Source organism: Trichomonas vaginalis, chromosome V, assembly GCF_026262505.1.
Source record: "Trichomonas vaginalis G3 chromosome V, whole genome shotgun sequence".
Classification (NCBI taxonomy): Eukaryota; Parabasalia; order Trichomonadida; family Trichomonadidae; genus Trichomonas; species Trichomonas vaginalis.
The window spans coordinates 20,359,895-20,376,752 of NC_067207.1; the positions used below are offsets into that span (position 1 = coordinate 20,359,895).

At 36.3% G+C, this 16,858-nt stretch overlaps 4 protein-coding genes and 14 non-coding genes across 18 annotated transcripts, besides 2 other annotated features; 16 read left to right on the forward strand and 2 right to left on the reverse strand.

Annotated features, from left to right (window-relative positions):
• Nucleotides 1-29: 29 nt before the first annotated feature.
• On the forward strand, nt 30-145 carry TVAGG3_0371480. The gene has a single exon (XR_007835998.1). It is a non-coding gene; the product is annotated as a 5S ribosomal RNA (ribosomal RNA).
• A 229-nt stretch (nt 146-374) lies between these two features.
• Nucleotides 375-489, forward strand: TVAGG3_0371490. Its single transcript, XR_007835999.1, has one exon. It is a non-coding gene; the product is annotated as a 5S ribosomal RNA (ribosomal RNA).
• A 219-nt stretch (nt 490-708) lies between these two features.
• Nucleotides 709-826, forward strand: TVAGG3_0371500. Its single transcript, XR_007836000.1, has one exon. It is a non-coding gene; the product is annotated as a 5S ribosomal RNA (ribosomal RNA).
• Nucleotides 827-1,047: 221 nt separating this feature from the next.
• On the forward strand, nt 1,048-1,166 carry TVAGG3_0371510. The gene has a single exon (XR_007836001.1). It is a non-coding gene; the product is annotated as a 5S ribosomal RNA (ribosomal RNA).
• Nucleotides 1,167-1,383: 217 nt separating this feature from the next.
• On the forward strand, nt 1,384-1,502 carry TVAGG3_0371520. The gene has a single exon (XR_007836002.1). It is a non-coding gene; the product is annotated as a 5S ribosomal RNA (ribosomal RNA).
• A 218-nt stretch (nt 1,503-1,720) lies between these two features.
• On the forward strand, nt 1,721-1,840 carry TVAGG3_0371530. Its single transcript, XR_007836003.1, has one exon. It is a non-coding gene; the product is annotated as a 5S ribosomal RNA (ribosomal RNA).
• A 215-nt stretch (nt 1,841-2,055) lies between these two features.
• TVAGG3_0371540 lies at nt 2,056-2,174 on the forward strand. Its single transcript, XR_007836004.1, has one exon. It is a non-coding gene; the product is annotated as a 5S ribosomal RNA (ribosomal RNA).
• A 215-nt stretch (nt 2,175-2,389) lies between these two features.
• Nucleotides 2,390-2,507, forward strand: TVAGG3_0371550. The gene has a single exon (XR_007836005.1). It is a non-coding gene; the product is annotated as a 5S ribosomal RNA (ribosomal RNA).
• A 216-nt stretch (nt 2,508-2,723) lies between these two features.
• Nucleotides 2,724-2,841, forward strand: TVAGG3_0371560. Its single transcript, XR_007836006.1, has one exon. It is a non-coding gene; the product is annotated as a 5S ribosomal RNA (ribosomal RNA).
• Nucleotides 2,842-3,057: 216 nt separating this feature from the next.
• On the forward strand, nt 3,058-3,175 carry TVAGG3_0371570. Its single transcript, XR_007836007.1, has one exon. It is a non-coding gene; the product is annotated as a 5S ribosomal RNA (ribosomal RNA).
• A 216-nt stretch (nt 3,176-3,391) lies between these two features.
• TVAGG3_0371580 lies at nt 3,392-3,509 on the forward strand. Its single transcript, XR_007836008.1, has one exon. It is a non-coding gene; the product is annotated as a 5S ribosomal RNA (ribosomal RNA).
• Nucleotides 3,510-3,725: 216 nt separating this feature from the next.
• Nucleotides 3,726-3,843, forward strand: TVAGG3_0371590. Its single transcript, XR_007836009.1, has one exon. It is a non-coding gene; the product is annotated as a 5S ribosomal RNA (ribosomal RNA).
• A 216-nt stretch (nt 3,844-4,059) lies between these two features.
• On the forward strand, nt 4,060-4,177 carry TVAGG3_0371600. The gene has a single exon (XR_007836010.1). It is a non-coding gene; the product is annotated as a 5S ribosomal RNA (ribosomal RNA).
• A 216-nt stretch (nt 4,178-4,393) lies between these two features.
• TVAGG3_0371610 lies at nt 4,394-4,511 on the forward strand. The gene has a single exon (XR_007836011.1). It is a non-coding gene; the product is annotated as a 5S ribosomal RNA (ribosomal RNA).
• Nucleotides 4,512-4,730: 219 nt separating this feature from the next.
• Nucleotides 4,731-4,829: a mobile genetic element.
• A 923-nt stretch (nt 4,830-5,752) lies between these two features.
• On the forward strand, nt 5,753-6,106 carry TVAGG3_0371640 (uncharacterized protein; the record flags this gene model as incomplete). Its single annotated transcript, XM_001287522.1, has 1 exon — nt 5,753-6,106. One exon carries the CDS (start codon nt 5,753-5,755, stop codon nt 6,104-6,106), a length of 354 nt encoding a protein of 117 aa, XP_001287523.1.
• A 1,670-nt stretch (nt 6,107-7,776) lies between these two features.
• Nucleotides 7,777-8,466, reverse strand: TVAGG3_0371650 (phage fiber proteins family; the record flags this gene model as incomplete). The annotated part of the gene is made up of 1 exon (XM_051231793.1): nt 7,777-8,466. One exon carries the CDS (start codon nt 8,464-8,466, stop codon nt 7,777-7,779), a length of 690 nt encoding a protein of 229 aa, XP_051101523.1.
• Nucleotides 8,467-8,502: 36 nt separating this feature from the next.
• Nucleotides 8,503-10,017: a mobile genetic element.
• Nucleotides 10,018-10,639: 622 nt separating this feature from the next.
• Nucleotides 10,640-11,344, forward strand: TVAGG3_0371670 (His-Me finger endonucleases family; the record flags this gene model as incomplete). The annotated part of the gene is made up of 1 exon (XM_051231794.1): nt 10,640-11,344. The coding sequence occupies one exon, from the start codon at nt 10,640-10,642 to the stop codon at nt 11,342-11,344; it is 705 nt and encodes a 234-aa protein (XP_051101524.1).
• Nucleotides 11,345-16,088: 4,744 nt separating this feature from the next.
• Nucleotides 16,089-16,688, reverse strand: TVAGG3_0371680 (HNH endonuclease family; the record flags this gene model as incomplete). The annotated part of the gene is made up of 1 exon (XM_051231795.1): nt 16,089-16,688. One exon carries the CDS (start codon nt 16,686-16,688, stop codon nt 16,089-16,091), a length of 600 nt encoding a protein of 199 aa, XP_051101525.1.
• Nucleotides 16,689-16,858: the final 170 nt, after the last annotated feature.

Below are 16,858 nucleotides of genomic sequence, written 5' to 3' on the forward strand. Positions count from 1 at the left end.
ACAATCCCCTCTTCGAACCCCCGGCCCACCACCCGCGCTTGGCAAACATCCCCAGCCCTCACTCCCGAACCTGGACAATTAAGCAGTCGCGGGCCACATCCAGTACGGCTTGGGCGACTTCCCGGGAACGTTGCGGTGCTTGCTTTCTTTTCCTTTTTGCGCGGTGCAGGGCTATTGCCCTCGCACCAAATACTACACACTCTACAACCTAATTGTTTGTTTCCCTGCTAAAACTCTTATATGTTGAAGATAATTTTATAATTTTAATTATATTTTATTAAAAAATGAAAATTTTCAATAGCAGAGACTCCCTCCGCTGGAGGAAAATTGAGAGGGTAATGTAGTGTGAATAGTGTGTGACGAACAATCCTTTCGAAGCGGCCACACCGGCTGGCAACATCCAGCTCCAATCCGAACCTGGAAATTAAGGTCAGCGCGGCCACATCAGTACTGGGCTGGGCGACTTCCCGGGAACGTGCGGTGCTGCTTACTTTTTCCTTTTTGCGCGGTGCAGGGCTATTGCCCTGCACCAATACTACACTCTACACCTATGGTTGTCCCTGCTAAAACTCTTATATGTTGAGATATTTTATAAATTTTATATTTTTTATTAAAAAATGAAAATTTTTCATAAGCGAGACTCCTCCGCTGGAGGAAATTGAGAAGTGGTAATGGTAGTGTGAATAGTGTGTGACGAACAATCCTTTCGAAGCGGCCACACCCGGCTGGCAACATCCAGCTCCACTCCGAACCTGGAAATTAAGCAGTCGCGGGCCACATCAGTACTGGGCTGGGCGACTTCCCGGAGACGTGCGGTGCTTGCTTCTTTTTCCTTTTTGCGCGCGTGCAGGGCTATTGCCCTGCACCAATACTACCACTCTACACCTATGTTTGTCCCTGCTAAAACTCTTATATGTTGAGATATTTTATAAAATTTTATATTTTTTATTTAAAAAATGAAAATTTTTCATAAGCGAGACTCCCTCGCTGGAGGAAATTGAGAGTGTAATGGTAGTGTGAATAAGTTGTGTGACGAACAATCCTTTCGAAGCGGCCACACCCGGCTGGCAACATCCAGCTCCACTCCGAACCTGGAAATTAAGCAAGTCGCGGGCCACATCAGTACTGGGCTGGGCGACTTCCCGGGAACGTGCGGTGCTTGCTTCTTTTTCCTTTTGCGCGTGCAGGGCTATTGCCCTGCACCAATACTACACTCTACAACCTATGTTTGTCCCTGCTAAAACTCTTATATGTTGAGATATTTTATAATAATTTATATTTTTTATTAAAAAATGAAAATTTTTCATAAGCGAGAACTCCCTCCGCTGGAGGAAATGAAGATGGTAATGGTAGTGTGAATAGTGTTGTACGAACAATCCTTTCGAAGCGGCCACACCCGGCTGGCAAAAATCCAGCTCCACTCCGAACCTGGAAATTAAGCAGTCGCGGGCCACATCAGTACTGGGCTGGGCGACTTCCCGGGAACGTGCGGTGCTTGCTTCTTTTTCTTTTTGCGCGCGTGCAGGGCTATTGCCGCCCTGCACCAATACTACACTCTACAACTATGTTTGTCCCTGCTAAAACTCTTATATGTTGAGATATTTTATAATTTATATTTTTTATTAAAAAATGAAAATTTTTCATAAAGCAGACTCCCTCCGCTGGAGGAAATTGAGAGTGGTAATGGTAGTGTGAATAGTGTGTGACGAACAATCCTTTCGAAGCGGCCACACCCGGCTGGCAACATCAGCTCCACTCCGAACCTGGAAATTAAGCAGTCGCGGGCCAACATCAGTACTGGGGCTGCGGCGACTTCCCGGGAACGTGCGGTGCTTGCTTCTTTTTCCTTTTTGCGCGGTGCAGGGCTATTGCCCTGCACCAATACTACACTCTACACCTATGTTTGTCCCTGCTAAAACTCTTATATGTTGAGATATTTTATAATTTTATATTTTTTATTAAAAAATGAAAATTTTTCATAAGCGAGACTCCCTCCGCTGGAGGAAATTGAGAGTGTAATGTAGTGTGAATAGTGTGTGACGAACAATCCTTTTCGAAGCGGCCACACCCGGCTTGCAACATCCAGCTCCCACTCCGAAACCTGGAAATTAAGCAGTCGCGGGCCACATCAGTACTGGGCTGGCGACTTCCCGGGAACGTGCGGTGCTTGCTTCTTTTCCTTTTTGCGCGGTGCAGGGCTATTGCCCTGCACCAATACTACACTCTACACCTATGTTTGTCCCTGCTAAAACTCTTATATGTTGAGATATTTTATAATTTTATATTTTTTATTAAAAAATGAAAATTTTTCATAAGCGAGACTCCCTCCGCTGGAGGAAATTGAGAGTGGTAATGGTAGTGTGAATAGTGTGTGACGAACAATCCTTTCGAAGCGGCCACACCCGGCTGGCAACATCCAGCTCCACTCCGAACCTGGAAATTAAGCAGTCGCGGGCCACATCAGTACTGGGCTGGGCGACTTCCCGGGAACGTGCGGTGCTTGCTTCTTTTTCCTTTTTGCGCGGTGCAGGGCTATTGCCCTGCACCAATACTACACTCTACACCTATGTTTGTCCCTGCTAAAACTCTTATATGTTGAGATATTTTATAATTTTATATTTTTTATTAAAAAATGAAAATTTTTCATAAGCGAGACTCCCTCCGCTGGAGGAAATTGAGAGTGGTAATGGTAGTGTGAATAGTGTGTGACGAACAATCCTTTCGAAGCGGCCACACCCGGCTGGCAACATCCAGCTCCACTCCGAACCTGGAAATTAAGCAGTCGCGGGCCACATCAGTACTGGGCTGGGCGACTTCCCGGGAACGTGCGGTGCTTGCTTCTTTTTCCTTTTTGCGCGGTGCAGGGCTATTGCCCTGCACCAATACTACACTCTACACCTATGTTTGTCCCTGCTAAAACTCTTATATGTTGAGATATTTTATAATTTTATATTTTTTATTAAAAAATGAAAATTTTTCATAAGCGAGACTCCCTCCGCTGGAGGAAATTGAGAGTGGTAATGGTAGTGTGAATAGTGTGTGACGAACAATCCTTTCGAAGCGGCCACACCCGGCTGGCAACATCCAGCTCCACTCCGAACCTGGAAATTAAGCAGTCGCGGGCCACATCAGTACTGGGCTGGGCGACTTCCCGGGAACGTGCGGTGCTTGCTTCTTTTTCCTTTTTGCGCGGTGCAGGGCTATTGCCCTGCACCAATACTACACTCTACACCTATGTTTGTCCCTGCTAAAACTCTTATATGTTGAGATATTTTATAATTTTATATTTTTTATTAAAAAATGAAAATTTTTCATAAGCGAGACTCCCTCCGCTGGAGGAAATTGAGAGTGGTAATGGTAGTGTGAATAGTGTGTGACGAACAATCCTTTCGAAGCGGCCACACCCGGCTGGCAACATCCAGCTCCACTCCGAACCTGGAAATTAAGCAGTCGCGGGCCACATCAGTACTGGGCTGGGCGACTTCCCGGGAACGTGCGGTGCTTGCTTCTTTTTCCTTTTTGCGCGGTGCAGGGCTATTGCCCTGCACCAATACTACACTCTACACCTATGTTTGTCCCTGCTAAAACTCTTATATGTTGAGATATTTTATAATTTTATATTTTTTATTAAAAAATGAAAATTTTTCATAAGCGAGACTCCCTCCGCTGGAGGAAATTGAGAGTGGTAATGGTAGTGTGAATAGTGTGTGACGAACAATCCTTTCGAAGCGGCCACACCCGGCTGGCAACATCCAGCTCCACTCCGAACCTGGAAATTAAGCAGTCGCGGGCCACATCAGTACTGGGCTGGGCGACTTCCCGGGAACGTGCGGTGCTTGCTTCTTTTTCCTTTTTGCGCGGTGCAGGGCTATTGCCCTGCACCAATACTACACTCTACACCTATGTTTGTCCCTGCTAAAACTCTTATATGTTGAGATATTTTATAATTTTATATTTTTTATTAAAAAATGAAAATTTTTCATAAGCGAGACTCCCTCCGCTGGAGGAAATTGAGAGTGGTAATGGTAGTGTGAATAGTGTGTGACGAACAATCCTTTCGAAGCGGCCACACCCGGCTGGCAACATCCAGCTCCACTCCGAACCTGGAAATTAAGCAGTCGCGGGCCACATCAGTACTGGGCTGGGCGACTTCCCGGGAACGTGCGGTGCTTGCTTCTTTTTCCTTTTTGCGCGGTGCAGGGCTATTGCCCTGCACCAATACTACACTCTACACCTATGTTTGTCCCTGCTAAAACTCTTATATGTTGAGATATTTTATAATTTTATATTTTTTATTAAAAAATGAAAATTTTTCATAAGCGAGACTCCCTCCGCTGGAGGAAATTGAGAGTGGTAATGGTAGTGTGAATAGTGTGTGACGAACAATCCTTTCGAAGCGGCCACACCCGGCTGGCAACATCCAGCTCCACTCCGAACCTGGAAATTAAGCAGTCGCGGGCCACATCAGTACTGGGCTGGGCGACTTCCCGGGAACGTGCGGTGCTTGCTTCTTTTTCCTTTTTGCGCGGTGCAGGGCTATTGCCCTGCACCAATACTACACTCTACACCTATGTTTGTCCCTGCTAAAACTCTTATATGTTGAGATATTTTATAATTTTATATTTTTTATTAAAAAATGAAAATTTTTCATAAGCGAGACTCCCTCCGCTGGAGGAAATTGAGAGTGGTAATGGTAGTGTGAATAGTGTGTGACGAACAATCCTTTCGAAGCGATTTAGTTCCAAAATGCACGTTTAGAAAAAGACGATAACGATTAAATTACAAAATCGATAACGATAACGATTAAATTACAAAATCGATAACGACCCGCAAGATTTGGTTAGAATAAGGAAATTCCTATATCATAAGACAAAAATGCAATTGGATAATCGGAAATCGGGGAAAATTGAAAGAGAAACTCTATAAAATGTTTTGTCTTTTGAAAAATTCAAGTTATAAAAAAAAGAATTATTTAAAAGATTTCTTAATATTGATTTGATCTTTTAATGAAGTTTATGGCATTCCAAACGGGAACCGCGGTTGGTTACCATGGATTTCCGTCACCGGTGACATTTTAAAGATTTTTTAAGCCTTATAAAAAATGCTTTGTAAATCATTTTTTGTAAATCGGCAAATTTGGTAATTTTCTTCAACTAATAAATCTGCGAATAGCATTTATAATACAAGAAAATCTTTAAAATGCGTTTGATTCATTTTTGTATAATTTCATATAGGCACATATATTCTTCCGGACTTCCGTGATTTTACCGTAAAATCATTAGTTTACACCAATTTTCCGTATTTTGAATAGTTTACTGCACTTTTTCCGTAAAATTGAGTTACGGGAATCCGCAAAATTTTCCGGACCTCATTTTTTCATATAATATAATAATAATATTTGATAAAAAGATATATTATTTATATTTTTGATTTTTGAATTACGGAAAAAGTGAATTGATAACTTGATTTTTTTATATGGTTAATTTTTCAAATGATATTATGAAGATCTAAAATATTAAAGTAAAAAATTGAATTACGGAAAAAGTGAGGTCAAAAGTGAAATAAATTTGCAGAAAATTTTCATTGAAATAAGCTTTATTTTTCATTATTAATAACAATGCAAAAAATATTTATCACGGGTTCAAAATTTAAAATTAAATATTTTAATAATTTACATCTTATTCTTTATTTTATATTTAACCCGTGAAAATATCATTTAAAAATTGATATATTAAAAAGCTTTATTTTTATTATGACTGCATGGGATCCTCATGTATATGATGAGTGGATTCCATTTAAGAAGACGAAATATCCACCAACTCCTGAAAAATTGGAAACAAAGTGTGGAAAAAAATGTTTCACTACGATCAGCTATTATGAGAATGAGCCTAATCAATCAGACAAAGGAAGGCTCTTTACATACTGTGCCGAATGTAGTGAAACATTAGTTCAAGGGCAGTTCGTGCGATGCATTAAAAAAGCAGGAAAAATGATTTTAAAGATCATAAGTGCAAATTTTTACTCCCAATGCCCAACTACGTTCCTGCTGAGCACCAAGTTGAGAATACTCAGCAAGCAGTTGGCTCTGGTAATGATCCTTCGTTAGAAGAGATCATTGCCAGGCTTATTGCGAGCCTAGATATAAGCCTTTATGCCACAATGAAGTTAGTTAGTATACAAGTCTTGGGTATGGTGGCACTGCGTTCCACCTTACCCAATACTTGTGAATTTGACACTTTACAAAACCGTTAACGTATATTTTACAACATGAACGCAAAAACTAACTTAACCTTAAATATTTACAAAGCCGCCAACAATTTCACCTCACTAACGAACTCACTAATGTAAAAAATAAACGTTCTCACTATCGTTCTCACTAACAACTTCACTAATGTTCTCATAAATTTTCCTCAATATCTTCATCATCAGTGTTAACCCTATTGTAGTCATACTTGAAGCCATAAACTTTCTCTAACTTCTTAACGTATAATTTACATAACTTACCTTCGTCATCGTATGGTTTAATGATATAACTATTTCTATCTTTATAAACAGTCAATGAAAAGTCAACTGGTCTCGGATGTATTTGAAAGAACATGTTATGCTCAGGAAGGAAGAATAAATGTTTAAATGTATGTTTGTTATATGTTTTGATTTGTATGAGTTGCTGTTGTTCTGTCATTACATCCAAATAAATAAAAATAATTTTAAAAAATAAAATAAAAAATAAATGATATCACCACCCACACGTATGAAAACATAGCACAAAAATAAATTTAGGTGAAATGGTGAGATCTCACCTCTTTTTTTCACCTGTTTTTTCACCCTGTTGAATTCATTGCTTTATAACTCTCTTCCTTTCCAACTCTTCTAACTTCTTCTTAAGTTCAGCAATGTTGTCCTCATGAAGTTTAATCTTTCTCAAAATTCCTTCTTTATCTAATGGTTGCTTTATCTTTCTAAACTGAACTCTACCATCCTTCATAGTATGAATGTAAAAACCTTCTGGAATAGTTCCTGATTTAATGTATTCTACCAAAAACTTTTGTTTCATTGCTTCAGTGACTTTATTTGTCATTTAATCAAAGGTGAAGCTAGCACAGCGATAATGGATTTCATGACTTTTTAGTATTTCATGCAATCTTAACAGATAGCCTTACAAGTACTTCCAGTGTCCCTAGCTGTCTCTCCTTTTATTAACTCCATGACATTTATAATCTCGCGAAACTTAACAGGTAGCATAACAGATTAAAATCAGATGAGGTTTTGAACCAAAAATTCTAAGCAACGTTGTCAAGGATTTGAGGAACTAGGGACAGAGTGTGGCAAAGTCCAAGATTTAATTTATCTTCATCTGTTCATCAGCTATCTCATCTAATATGCAATATTTTATTCATAAACTCGTGGCAAACCCACTAACTTTCATTATGTTCATCTGCATGCTTCATCTGATAAAGTATGACTTTCATTAACTCTGTGAGATAATGAAAACTACTAGGGACAGAGACCATGGCAAAGTTTATGACTTTCATTATTTCCAGAACTTAATGAAAACTATAGGGACAGAGACCATGGCAAAGTTCATGATTTAATTTATTCTCTCACTAACAACAACACAAACTCCAACACTAACATCAAGTACTAACCTCAGCACAAATGACAAACACTAACAACAAACACAAACTCCAACACTAACATCAAGTACTAACCTCAGCACAAATGACAAACGCTAACAACAAACACAAACTCCAACACTAACGACAAAAATAAATGTCCTCACTTCTTAACAAAGTAATATGTGCTTCTTACACCACCATAGCTCAAACGTTTCTTTTCAAACATCGATTGAAACTTATTTTGAGCCATTGGCTTTAGTCTCTTTTTCTTCAAATACGCCAAGAAATCTTCTTCACATCTTTTCACCTCATAGCCTTCTTTAAACTCCTCCTTGTTAAGTTCTATGAAATCCTTTATCTCATTCTTTGTTGCAATGGCTTCTTCACGAACGACATCATGAACTATTTCAACACTGTTCTCATGTATGACCTCCTCACTGTTCTCATGAACTATTTCATCACTGTTCTCATGAACTATTTCAACACTGTTCTCATGAACTATTTCATCACTGTTCTCATGAACTATTTCAACACTGTTCTCATGAACTATTTCAACACTGTTCTCATGTATGACCTCCTCACTGTTCTCATGAACTATTTCATCACTGTTCTCATGAACTATTTCAACACTGTTCTCATGAACTATTTCATCACTGTTCTCATGAACTATTTCAACACTGTTCTCATGAACTATTTCATCACTGTTCTCATGTATGACCTCCTTACTGTCTTTCATAAGCGTTTCAAAGTCTCCTTTACTCATTACTTCAATCTCATGCTGTTCACAGTAGTACTTAAACTCACTGTATATGTCTTTGTTGTATGTTATATTGCTTCCCATGTACTCCATGAATTTTTCAAGCACTTCCTCATAATTCACTGTTTCTTTCTTTCCACGACCTTCTAAGATCATACTTGCTTCGTAAATATAACTTCTTGCAGAACCGTCTCGCTTTCTACTTCTCTTCACAAATTCTCTCATCTTGCCACCAAATACATTTGAACTACATGCAAAGAATTCATTTTCCTTCGCAAATTCTTTATATCTTCTGTAGCACTCTGTACAATTCCATCCGGATACAAACTTTTCATAAAACTCCTCGTAAAACATTTGGTAAGGTGTTTTGTTCATTTCGATGAGTTCTTGTTTAGCCCTGGTGAATGGTATCTTCCTTACATCAAATTCACTTAAATCTTTCTTCATGAAGTACGTCAGTAAGTTTGAATAAAACTCTTCATTAAAGCTTTCAATGAGATTTGAGAAATATTCGTAATTTCCTTTGTATCTGCTGCTTACGTCAATGACAACAAATCTTCTGTCGTCTTTGTCAATCTTTACTGAGTTGAAGTTGTTAGATATCATGATGATATTACAAACATTCTCTATCTTTCTTACTGGCTGACACTTCTGATTTAAGTCCAACTGAGTCTCTGTTACTATTGACTTTAGTGCGTCGTGGTTCATGACCTTAGACGTATCGCATGAGCTTAGTTCATTGCATACGATGAGCTTCATGTTCTCAATAGCAGCATTGAATCTACCAACCACATTCTCTATTGCCGTTATATTATTGTTGGCGTACTTGCTAATGAGCTCGCATAGAACATTACTAAGTACATTCTTACCAGTTCCTTGCTTTCCTATTAACAAAAGTACTGTTCCAGTCTTTCCACAAGGATTTTGAACGATGTAGGCGAACCAGTTCAAAACATACTCATAAAGCTCTTCATCCTCATTACATATGAACTCATGAACATGTTTCAAATATCCTTCATAACGTTCTCATCTACTTCATTCAGTACCTCATACTCATATCTCTGAAATAGCTGTAAATGTCATCTCTTTCGTCAAAGAATCTCATGCCTGACTTCATAAGATAGTTCTTGTTCTGACCCGCTTCATAAATCATCAGTGCGTTCACATCCTTCTCCTCAATACGTCCTACATAAACACTCTTCATGAGCTTATTGAATTCCTTGCTATCTACTGACACAAGTGTTGTTGTGTCTCGTATTCCATCATAATCTTTCACTAGATATGTCATACGTGCTCCGTCAATAACGACAACACATCTTCTTAAGTCATTTATAACACTAACTATGTCAATACCTTCTTCACTCATGTATTATTTCTTCTCAAGTCCTTTAGTGTGAAAGTGTCTCTAAGTTCTATTTCAAGCAATTCATTTACACATCCTTTGCAATACTTCTCTAAAATATTTCTGTCGTTCTTTACTAAGTTTCTTAACAGCTCTGAAGAACCATGTGTTTTGACTCAAACATCCTTCACAACTTTCTCATTCATTCCTAGTTCTTTCATGTCATTATCTTCAACCTCTATGGTCTCATTGAGTAAGGTCAAAGGGTTCTTAGTCATTGCTGGTCTTATCTGAAACAATGTTTGTGCAACAGGTTTAACTAGTTCAGCAACGTCCTTCCTTAATATGAATAGCTGTTTCCACTCATCTTTGCTAACAGTTCTTTCATAACCACTGACAGTAATGATTTCATTTGCTGACCTTAGTCGCTTATGTTCTATCATTTGTATTGCTTTTGTGTAAGGCTTTCGTGAGCATAGGTTGTATATGTCATTCCTGCAATGTTCATTCATGCCAATAGTACTAAATCCTTTCTTTGCTGTTGAGTGCATAATATCCATTAGTTCCTGTGTTCGTATTGCTGTCTCATAAAATACAACAAGACCTTTGTCATCTATGACGTACTTACCGAAAACATTGCTTATATTCTTTAACCATGAAATAACATCCTCATTCATGCTGTCAAACATGAAGTAAGGTCTTACATACTCTTCACTTATAAGATACTCCACAAAGTACTTGTTAAACTCTATGTCCTCGTGAGCGATTTCATTAGGTTTGATATTAGTTCCTTTTGTCATTGCTGTCATGTACTTCACTCTCATAGTTCCTTTCAATAGCTTAAAAATACTTCATTGTTTCATAACTGCTCTAAATTCTGTTCAAAATTCGTACAACATAACTTTTTAACATTAGTGAAAGAACATGAGCGAAACAACAACATCTAACATTACAGAAGAAGTCAATGACAATGCCGATGAAAACATTACAGAAGGAGCTAGTGAAAATATTGACGAGTTCAGTGAGGAAGAAGATATTGAGGACGTCAATGAGAACGTTAGTGGGGAACAAACTCAATGGGAAACATTGAGAAATCATGAAGATTATGAGATTTGTACGACATATCCTTTTACTATTCGTCGAAAGAAAGACAAACATATTATGAGTGAATGCTTAAATAATTATGGTTATATTGTGCTTAGTTTAAACAACAAAATACATTTAAAGCATAGAATTATTGCAGAACAGTGGATTGAAAATCCAAACAATTTGAAAGAAATAGACCATATAAATCATGATAGAACGGACAACAGAATCTCAAACCTTCGTTGGTGTTCTAAATCTGAAAACAATAGAAATAAAAGCAAGTATGGCGATATAGTTTATGAGTTCGTTGATGAAATATCTGACGAAGCTGTTGAAATAACAGATTATGGTAAGCATTCGTTTGAGTTCTACTACTATGTTGAGAATGAGGACGCATTCTATTATTATACAGGTCCTAACTATCGAAAACTTCATATAAACTTTACAAAAACAGGTGCTGCTTATGTTTCTATGATAGATACAGAAAACAAGAGTGTAATCTTATGCATAAACAAATTCAAACGCTTGTACGGCTTCATGTAGGACAAACATTATTTTTCAACACTAACGCCAACACGTAGGACAAACATTCATGACTAACATTACTGTATAACATAAATGTTTTGTCATGACCTCATCGTAAATGTTTTGTCATGACCTCATCGTAAATGTTTTGTCATGATTTCATCGTAATGAACGTAAATGCTTTGTCAAGGTTTCATCGTCAATGTTTTGTCAAACTGCATCGTATATGTTTTGTCAAGATTTCATCGTAAATGATTTGTCAAAACTTCATCGTAAATGCTTCATCGTAAATGATTTGTCATGATTTCTTCGTAAATGCTTTGTCAAAGTTTCATCGAATTTAAACGTAAATGCTTTGTCAAGACTTCATCGTAAACACTTTGTCAAGGTTTCATCGTATATGCTTTGTCATGATTTCATCGAATTTCATCGTAAATGCTTTGTCAAGACTTCTTCGTCAATGATTTGTCAAAACTTCATCGTCAAGACTTTGTCATGATTTCTTCATCGTACATGATTTGTCGAAACTTCATCGTATATGTTTTGTCATGACTTCTTCATCGTAAACACTTTGTCAAGGTTTCATCGTATATGCTTTGTCAAACATAAACGTAAACACTTTGTCAAAACTTCATCGAAACTAAACATAAATGCTTTGTCATGATTTCATCGAAACTAAACGTAAATGATTTGTCATGATTTCATCGTAAATGCTTTGTCATGACTTCTTCGTAATGAGTGTAAATGACCCAAAAATAATGTTTAGGTGAAGAGGTGAGATCTCACCCGTTTTTTCACCTGTTTTTTCACCCTCATGTTTTATCATGATTTCATCGTAAATGATTTGTCAAGACTTCTTCGTAAATGATTTGTCAAAACTTCATCGTAAATGCTTTGTCAAGGTTTCATCGTAATGAGTGTAAATGACCCAAAAATAATGTTTAGGGTAGATGGTTAGATATAACCCAATAACTACCCTCATTTCATTCTATACACAATTTACATCATAGACGATTTAATAGATAAAATACTTTACTGTTTCATCTGATATAAACATTATTTGGTGAAAGTATCCTAAAAATATTTACGAAAACATTAACGATAAAATATATTTCTGCAGTTCATCCGCTACATTATTAACTAATTAATTACAGACATAAAATATATTTTATCTATTAAATCGTCTATGATGTAAATTGTGTATAGAATGAAATGAGGGTAGTTATTGGGTTATATCTAACCATCTACCCTAAACATTATTTTTGGGTCATTTACACTCATTACGATGAAACCTTGACAAAGCATTTACGATGAAGTTTTGACAAATCATTTACGAAGAAGTCTTGACAAATCATTTACGATGAAATCATGATAAAACATGAGGGTGAAAAAACAGGTGAAAAACGGGTGAGATCTCACCTCTTCACCTAAACATTATTTTTGGGTCATTTACACTCATTACGAAGAAGTCATGACAAAGCATTTACGATGAAATCATGACAAATCATTTACGTTTAGTTTCGATGAAATCATGACAAAGCATTTATGTTTAGTTTCGATGAAGTTTTGACAAAGTGTTTACGTTTATGTTTGACAAAGCATATACGATGAAACCTTGACAAAGTGTTTACGATGAAGAAGTCATGACAAAACATATACGATGAAGTTTCGACAAATCATGTACGATGAAGAAATCATGACAAAGTCTTGACGATGAAGTTTTGACAAATCATTGACAAAGAAGTCTTGACAAAGCATTTACGATGAAATTCGATGAAATCATGACAAAGCATATACGATGAAACCTTGACAAAGTGTTTACGATGAAGTCTTGACAAAGCATTTACGTTTAAATTCGATGAAACCTTGACAAAGCATTTACGAAGAAATCATGACAAATCATTTACGATGAAGCATTTACGATGAAGTTTTGACAAATCATTTACGATGAAGTCATGACAAAGCATTTACGATGAAATCATGACAAAGCATTTACGATGAAATCATGACAAATCATTTACGTTTAGTTTCGATGAAATCATGACAAAGCATTTATGTTTAGTTTCGATGAAGTTTTGACAAAGTGTTTACGTTTATGTTTGACAAAGCATATACGATGAAACCTTGACAAAGTGTTTACGATGAAGTCTTGACGATGAAACCTTGACAAAACATATACGAAGAAGTCTTGACAAAGTCTTGACAAAACATATACGAAGAAGTCTTGACAAAACATTTACGAAGAAACCTTGACAAAGTATTTACGATGAAATCATGACAAAACATATACGAAGAAGTCTTGACAAAGTCTTGAGGGTGAAAATTAGGTGAGAAAACAGGTGAGATCTCACCTCTTCACCTAAACATTATTTTTGGGTCATTTACACTCATTACGAAGAAACCTTGACAAAGTATTTACGATGAAATCATGACAAAACATATACGAAGAAACCTTGACAAAGTATTTACGATGAAATCATGACAAAACATATACGAAGAAACCTTGACAAAGTATTTACGATGAAATCATGACAAAACATATACGAAGAAGTCTTGACAAAGTCTTGACAAAACATATACGAAGAAGTCTTGACAAAACATTTACGATGAAATCTTGACAAAACATATACGAAGAAGTCTTGACAAAACATTTACGATGAAATCATGACAAAACATATACGATGAAGTCTTGACAAAACATTTACGATGAAATCATGACAAAACATATACGATGAAGTCTTGACAAAACATTTACGATGAAATCTTGACAAAACATATACGAAGAAATCTTGACAAAACATATACGAAGAAATCTTGACAAAACATATACGATGAAGCATTTACGAAGAAGTTTGACAAAGTCTTGACAAATCATTTACGTTTATGTTTGACAAAACATATACGATGAAGTTTTGACAAAGTGTTTACGATGAAGTCATGACAAAACATATACGAAGAAGTCATGACAAACATATACGATGAAACCTTGACAAATCATTTACGATGAAATCTTGACAAATCATATACGATGAAATCATGACAAAACATATACGATGAACCCTTGACAAACATATACAATGAACCCTTGACAAAGCATATACGATGAAACCTTGACAAAGCATTTACGATGAAGTCATGACAAAGCATATACGATGAAATACTTGTAAATGAAGCTTTATAAAGTATGATTGGAATTTATTTTTGCCTTCCTCCTTTCGTACCTGTTGTCAAAATGTCATGTTGTCAGTAATTTTAAAAGAAGTTAATTGACATGGTAGCACATGGTAACATGGTAGCACCTTCAGTTCTTCAAAAATAATTCATAAATGCCTTCCTCCTTTCGTACCTGTTGTCAAAATGTCATGTTGTCAGTAATTTTAAAAGAAGTTAATTGACATGGTAGCACATGGTGACGTGTTGACGCCATCAGTTATTCAAAAATAATTCATAAATGCCTTCCTCCTGGATTGTTGTCAAAATGTCATGTTGTCTCATTTTTTCAGAGAAGTTAAATAACCTGGTGACACATGGTGACATAGTGACACCTTCAGTTCTTCAAAAATAATTCATAAATGCCTTCCTCCTGGATTGTTGTCAAAATGTCATGTTGTCTCATTTTTTCAGAGAAGTTAAATAACCGAGTGACACATAGTGACATAGTGACACCTTCAGTTCTTCAAAAATAATTAATTATTGAATAACCTGAAACCATTAATGAAAACATAACTGAGCGTCACATAGTGACGTGGTGACGCCATCAGTTATTCAAAAATAATTCATAAATGCCTTCCTCCTGGATTGTTGTCAAAATGTCATGTTGTCAGTAATTTTAGGAGAAGTTAATTAACCTGGTGACATGGTGACGTGGTGACACTGAAAACATTTACGATGAAGTTTTGACAAAGCATATACGATGAAACCTTGACAAAGCATTTACGATGAAACCTTGACAAAGCATTTACGAAGAAATCATGACAAAGCATTTACGATGAAGTTTTGACAAAGTGTTTACGATGAAGTTTTGACAAAACATATACGATGAAGTCATGACAAAACATTTACGATGAAGTTTTGACAAAGTGTTTACGATGAAGTTTTGACAAAGTGTTTACGATGAATTCTTGACAAAACATATACGATGAAACCTTGACAAACATTTACGAAGAAGTTTGACAAATCATTTACGAAGAAACCTTGACAAACATTTACGAAGAAGTTTGACAAATCATTTACGAAGAAACCTTGACAAACATTTACAATGAAGTTTTGACAAAGTGTTTACGATGAAGTTTTGACAAAACATATACGATGAATTCTTGACAAAACATATACGATGAAACCTTGACAAACATTTACGAAGAAACCTTGACAAACATTTACGAAGAAGTTTGACAAATCATTTACGATGAAATCTTGACAAAACATTTACGATGAAATCTTGACAAAACATATACGATGCAGTTTGACAAAACATTGACGATGAAACCTTGACAAAGCATTTACGTTCATTACGATGAAATCATGACAAAACATTTACGATGAGGTCATGACAAAACATTTACGATGAGGTCATGACAAAACATTTATGTTATACAGTAATGTTAGTCATGAATGTTTGTCCTACGTGTTGGCGTTAGTGTTGAAAAATAATGTTTGTCCTACATGAAGCCGTACAAGCGTTTGAATTTGTTTATGCATAAGATTACACTCTTGTTTTCTGTATCTATCATAGAAACATAAGCAGCACCTGTTTTTGTAAAGTTTATATGAAGTTTTCGATAGTTAGACCTGTATAATAATAGAATGCGTCCTCATTCTCAACATAGTAGTAGAACTCAAACGAATGCTTACCATAATCTGTTATTTCAACAGCTTCGTCAGATATTTCATCAACGAACTCATAAACTATATCGCCATACTTGCTTTTATTTCTATTGTTTTCAGATTTAGAACACCAACGAAGGTTTGAGATTCTGTTGTCCGTTCTATCATGATTTATATGGTCTATTTCTTTCAAATTGTTTGGATTTTCAATCCACTGTTCTGCAATAATTCTATGCTTTAAATGTATTTTGTTGTTTAAACTAAGCACAATATAACCATAATTATTTAAGCATTCACTCATAATATGTTTGTCTTTCTTTCGACGAATAGTAAAAGGATATGTCGTACAAATCTCATAATCTTCATGATTTCTCAATGTTTCCCATTGAGTTTGTTCCCCACTAACGTTCTCATTGACGTCCTCAATATCTTCTTCCTCACTGAACTCGTCAATATTTTCACTAGCTCCTTCTGTAATGTTTTCATCGGCATTGTCATTGACTTCTTCTGTAATGTTAGATGTTGTTGTTTCGCTCATGTTCTTTCACTAATGTTAAAAAGTTATGTTGTACGAATTTTGAACAGAATTTAGAGCAGTTATGAAACAATGAAGTATTTTTACGCTATTGAAAGGAACTATGAGAGTGAAGTACATGACAGCAATGACAAAAGGAACTAATATCAAACCTAATGAAATCGCTCACGAGG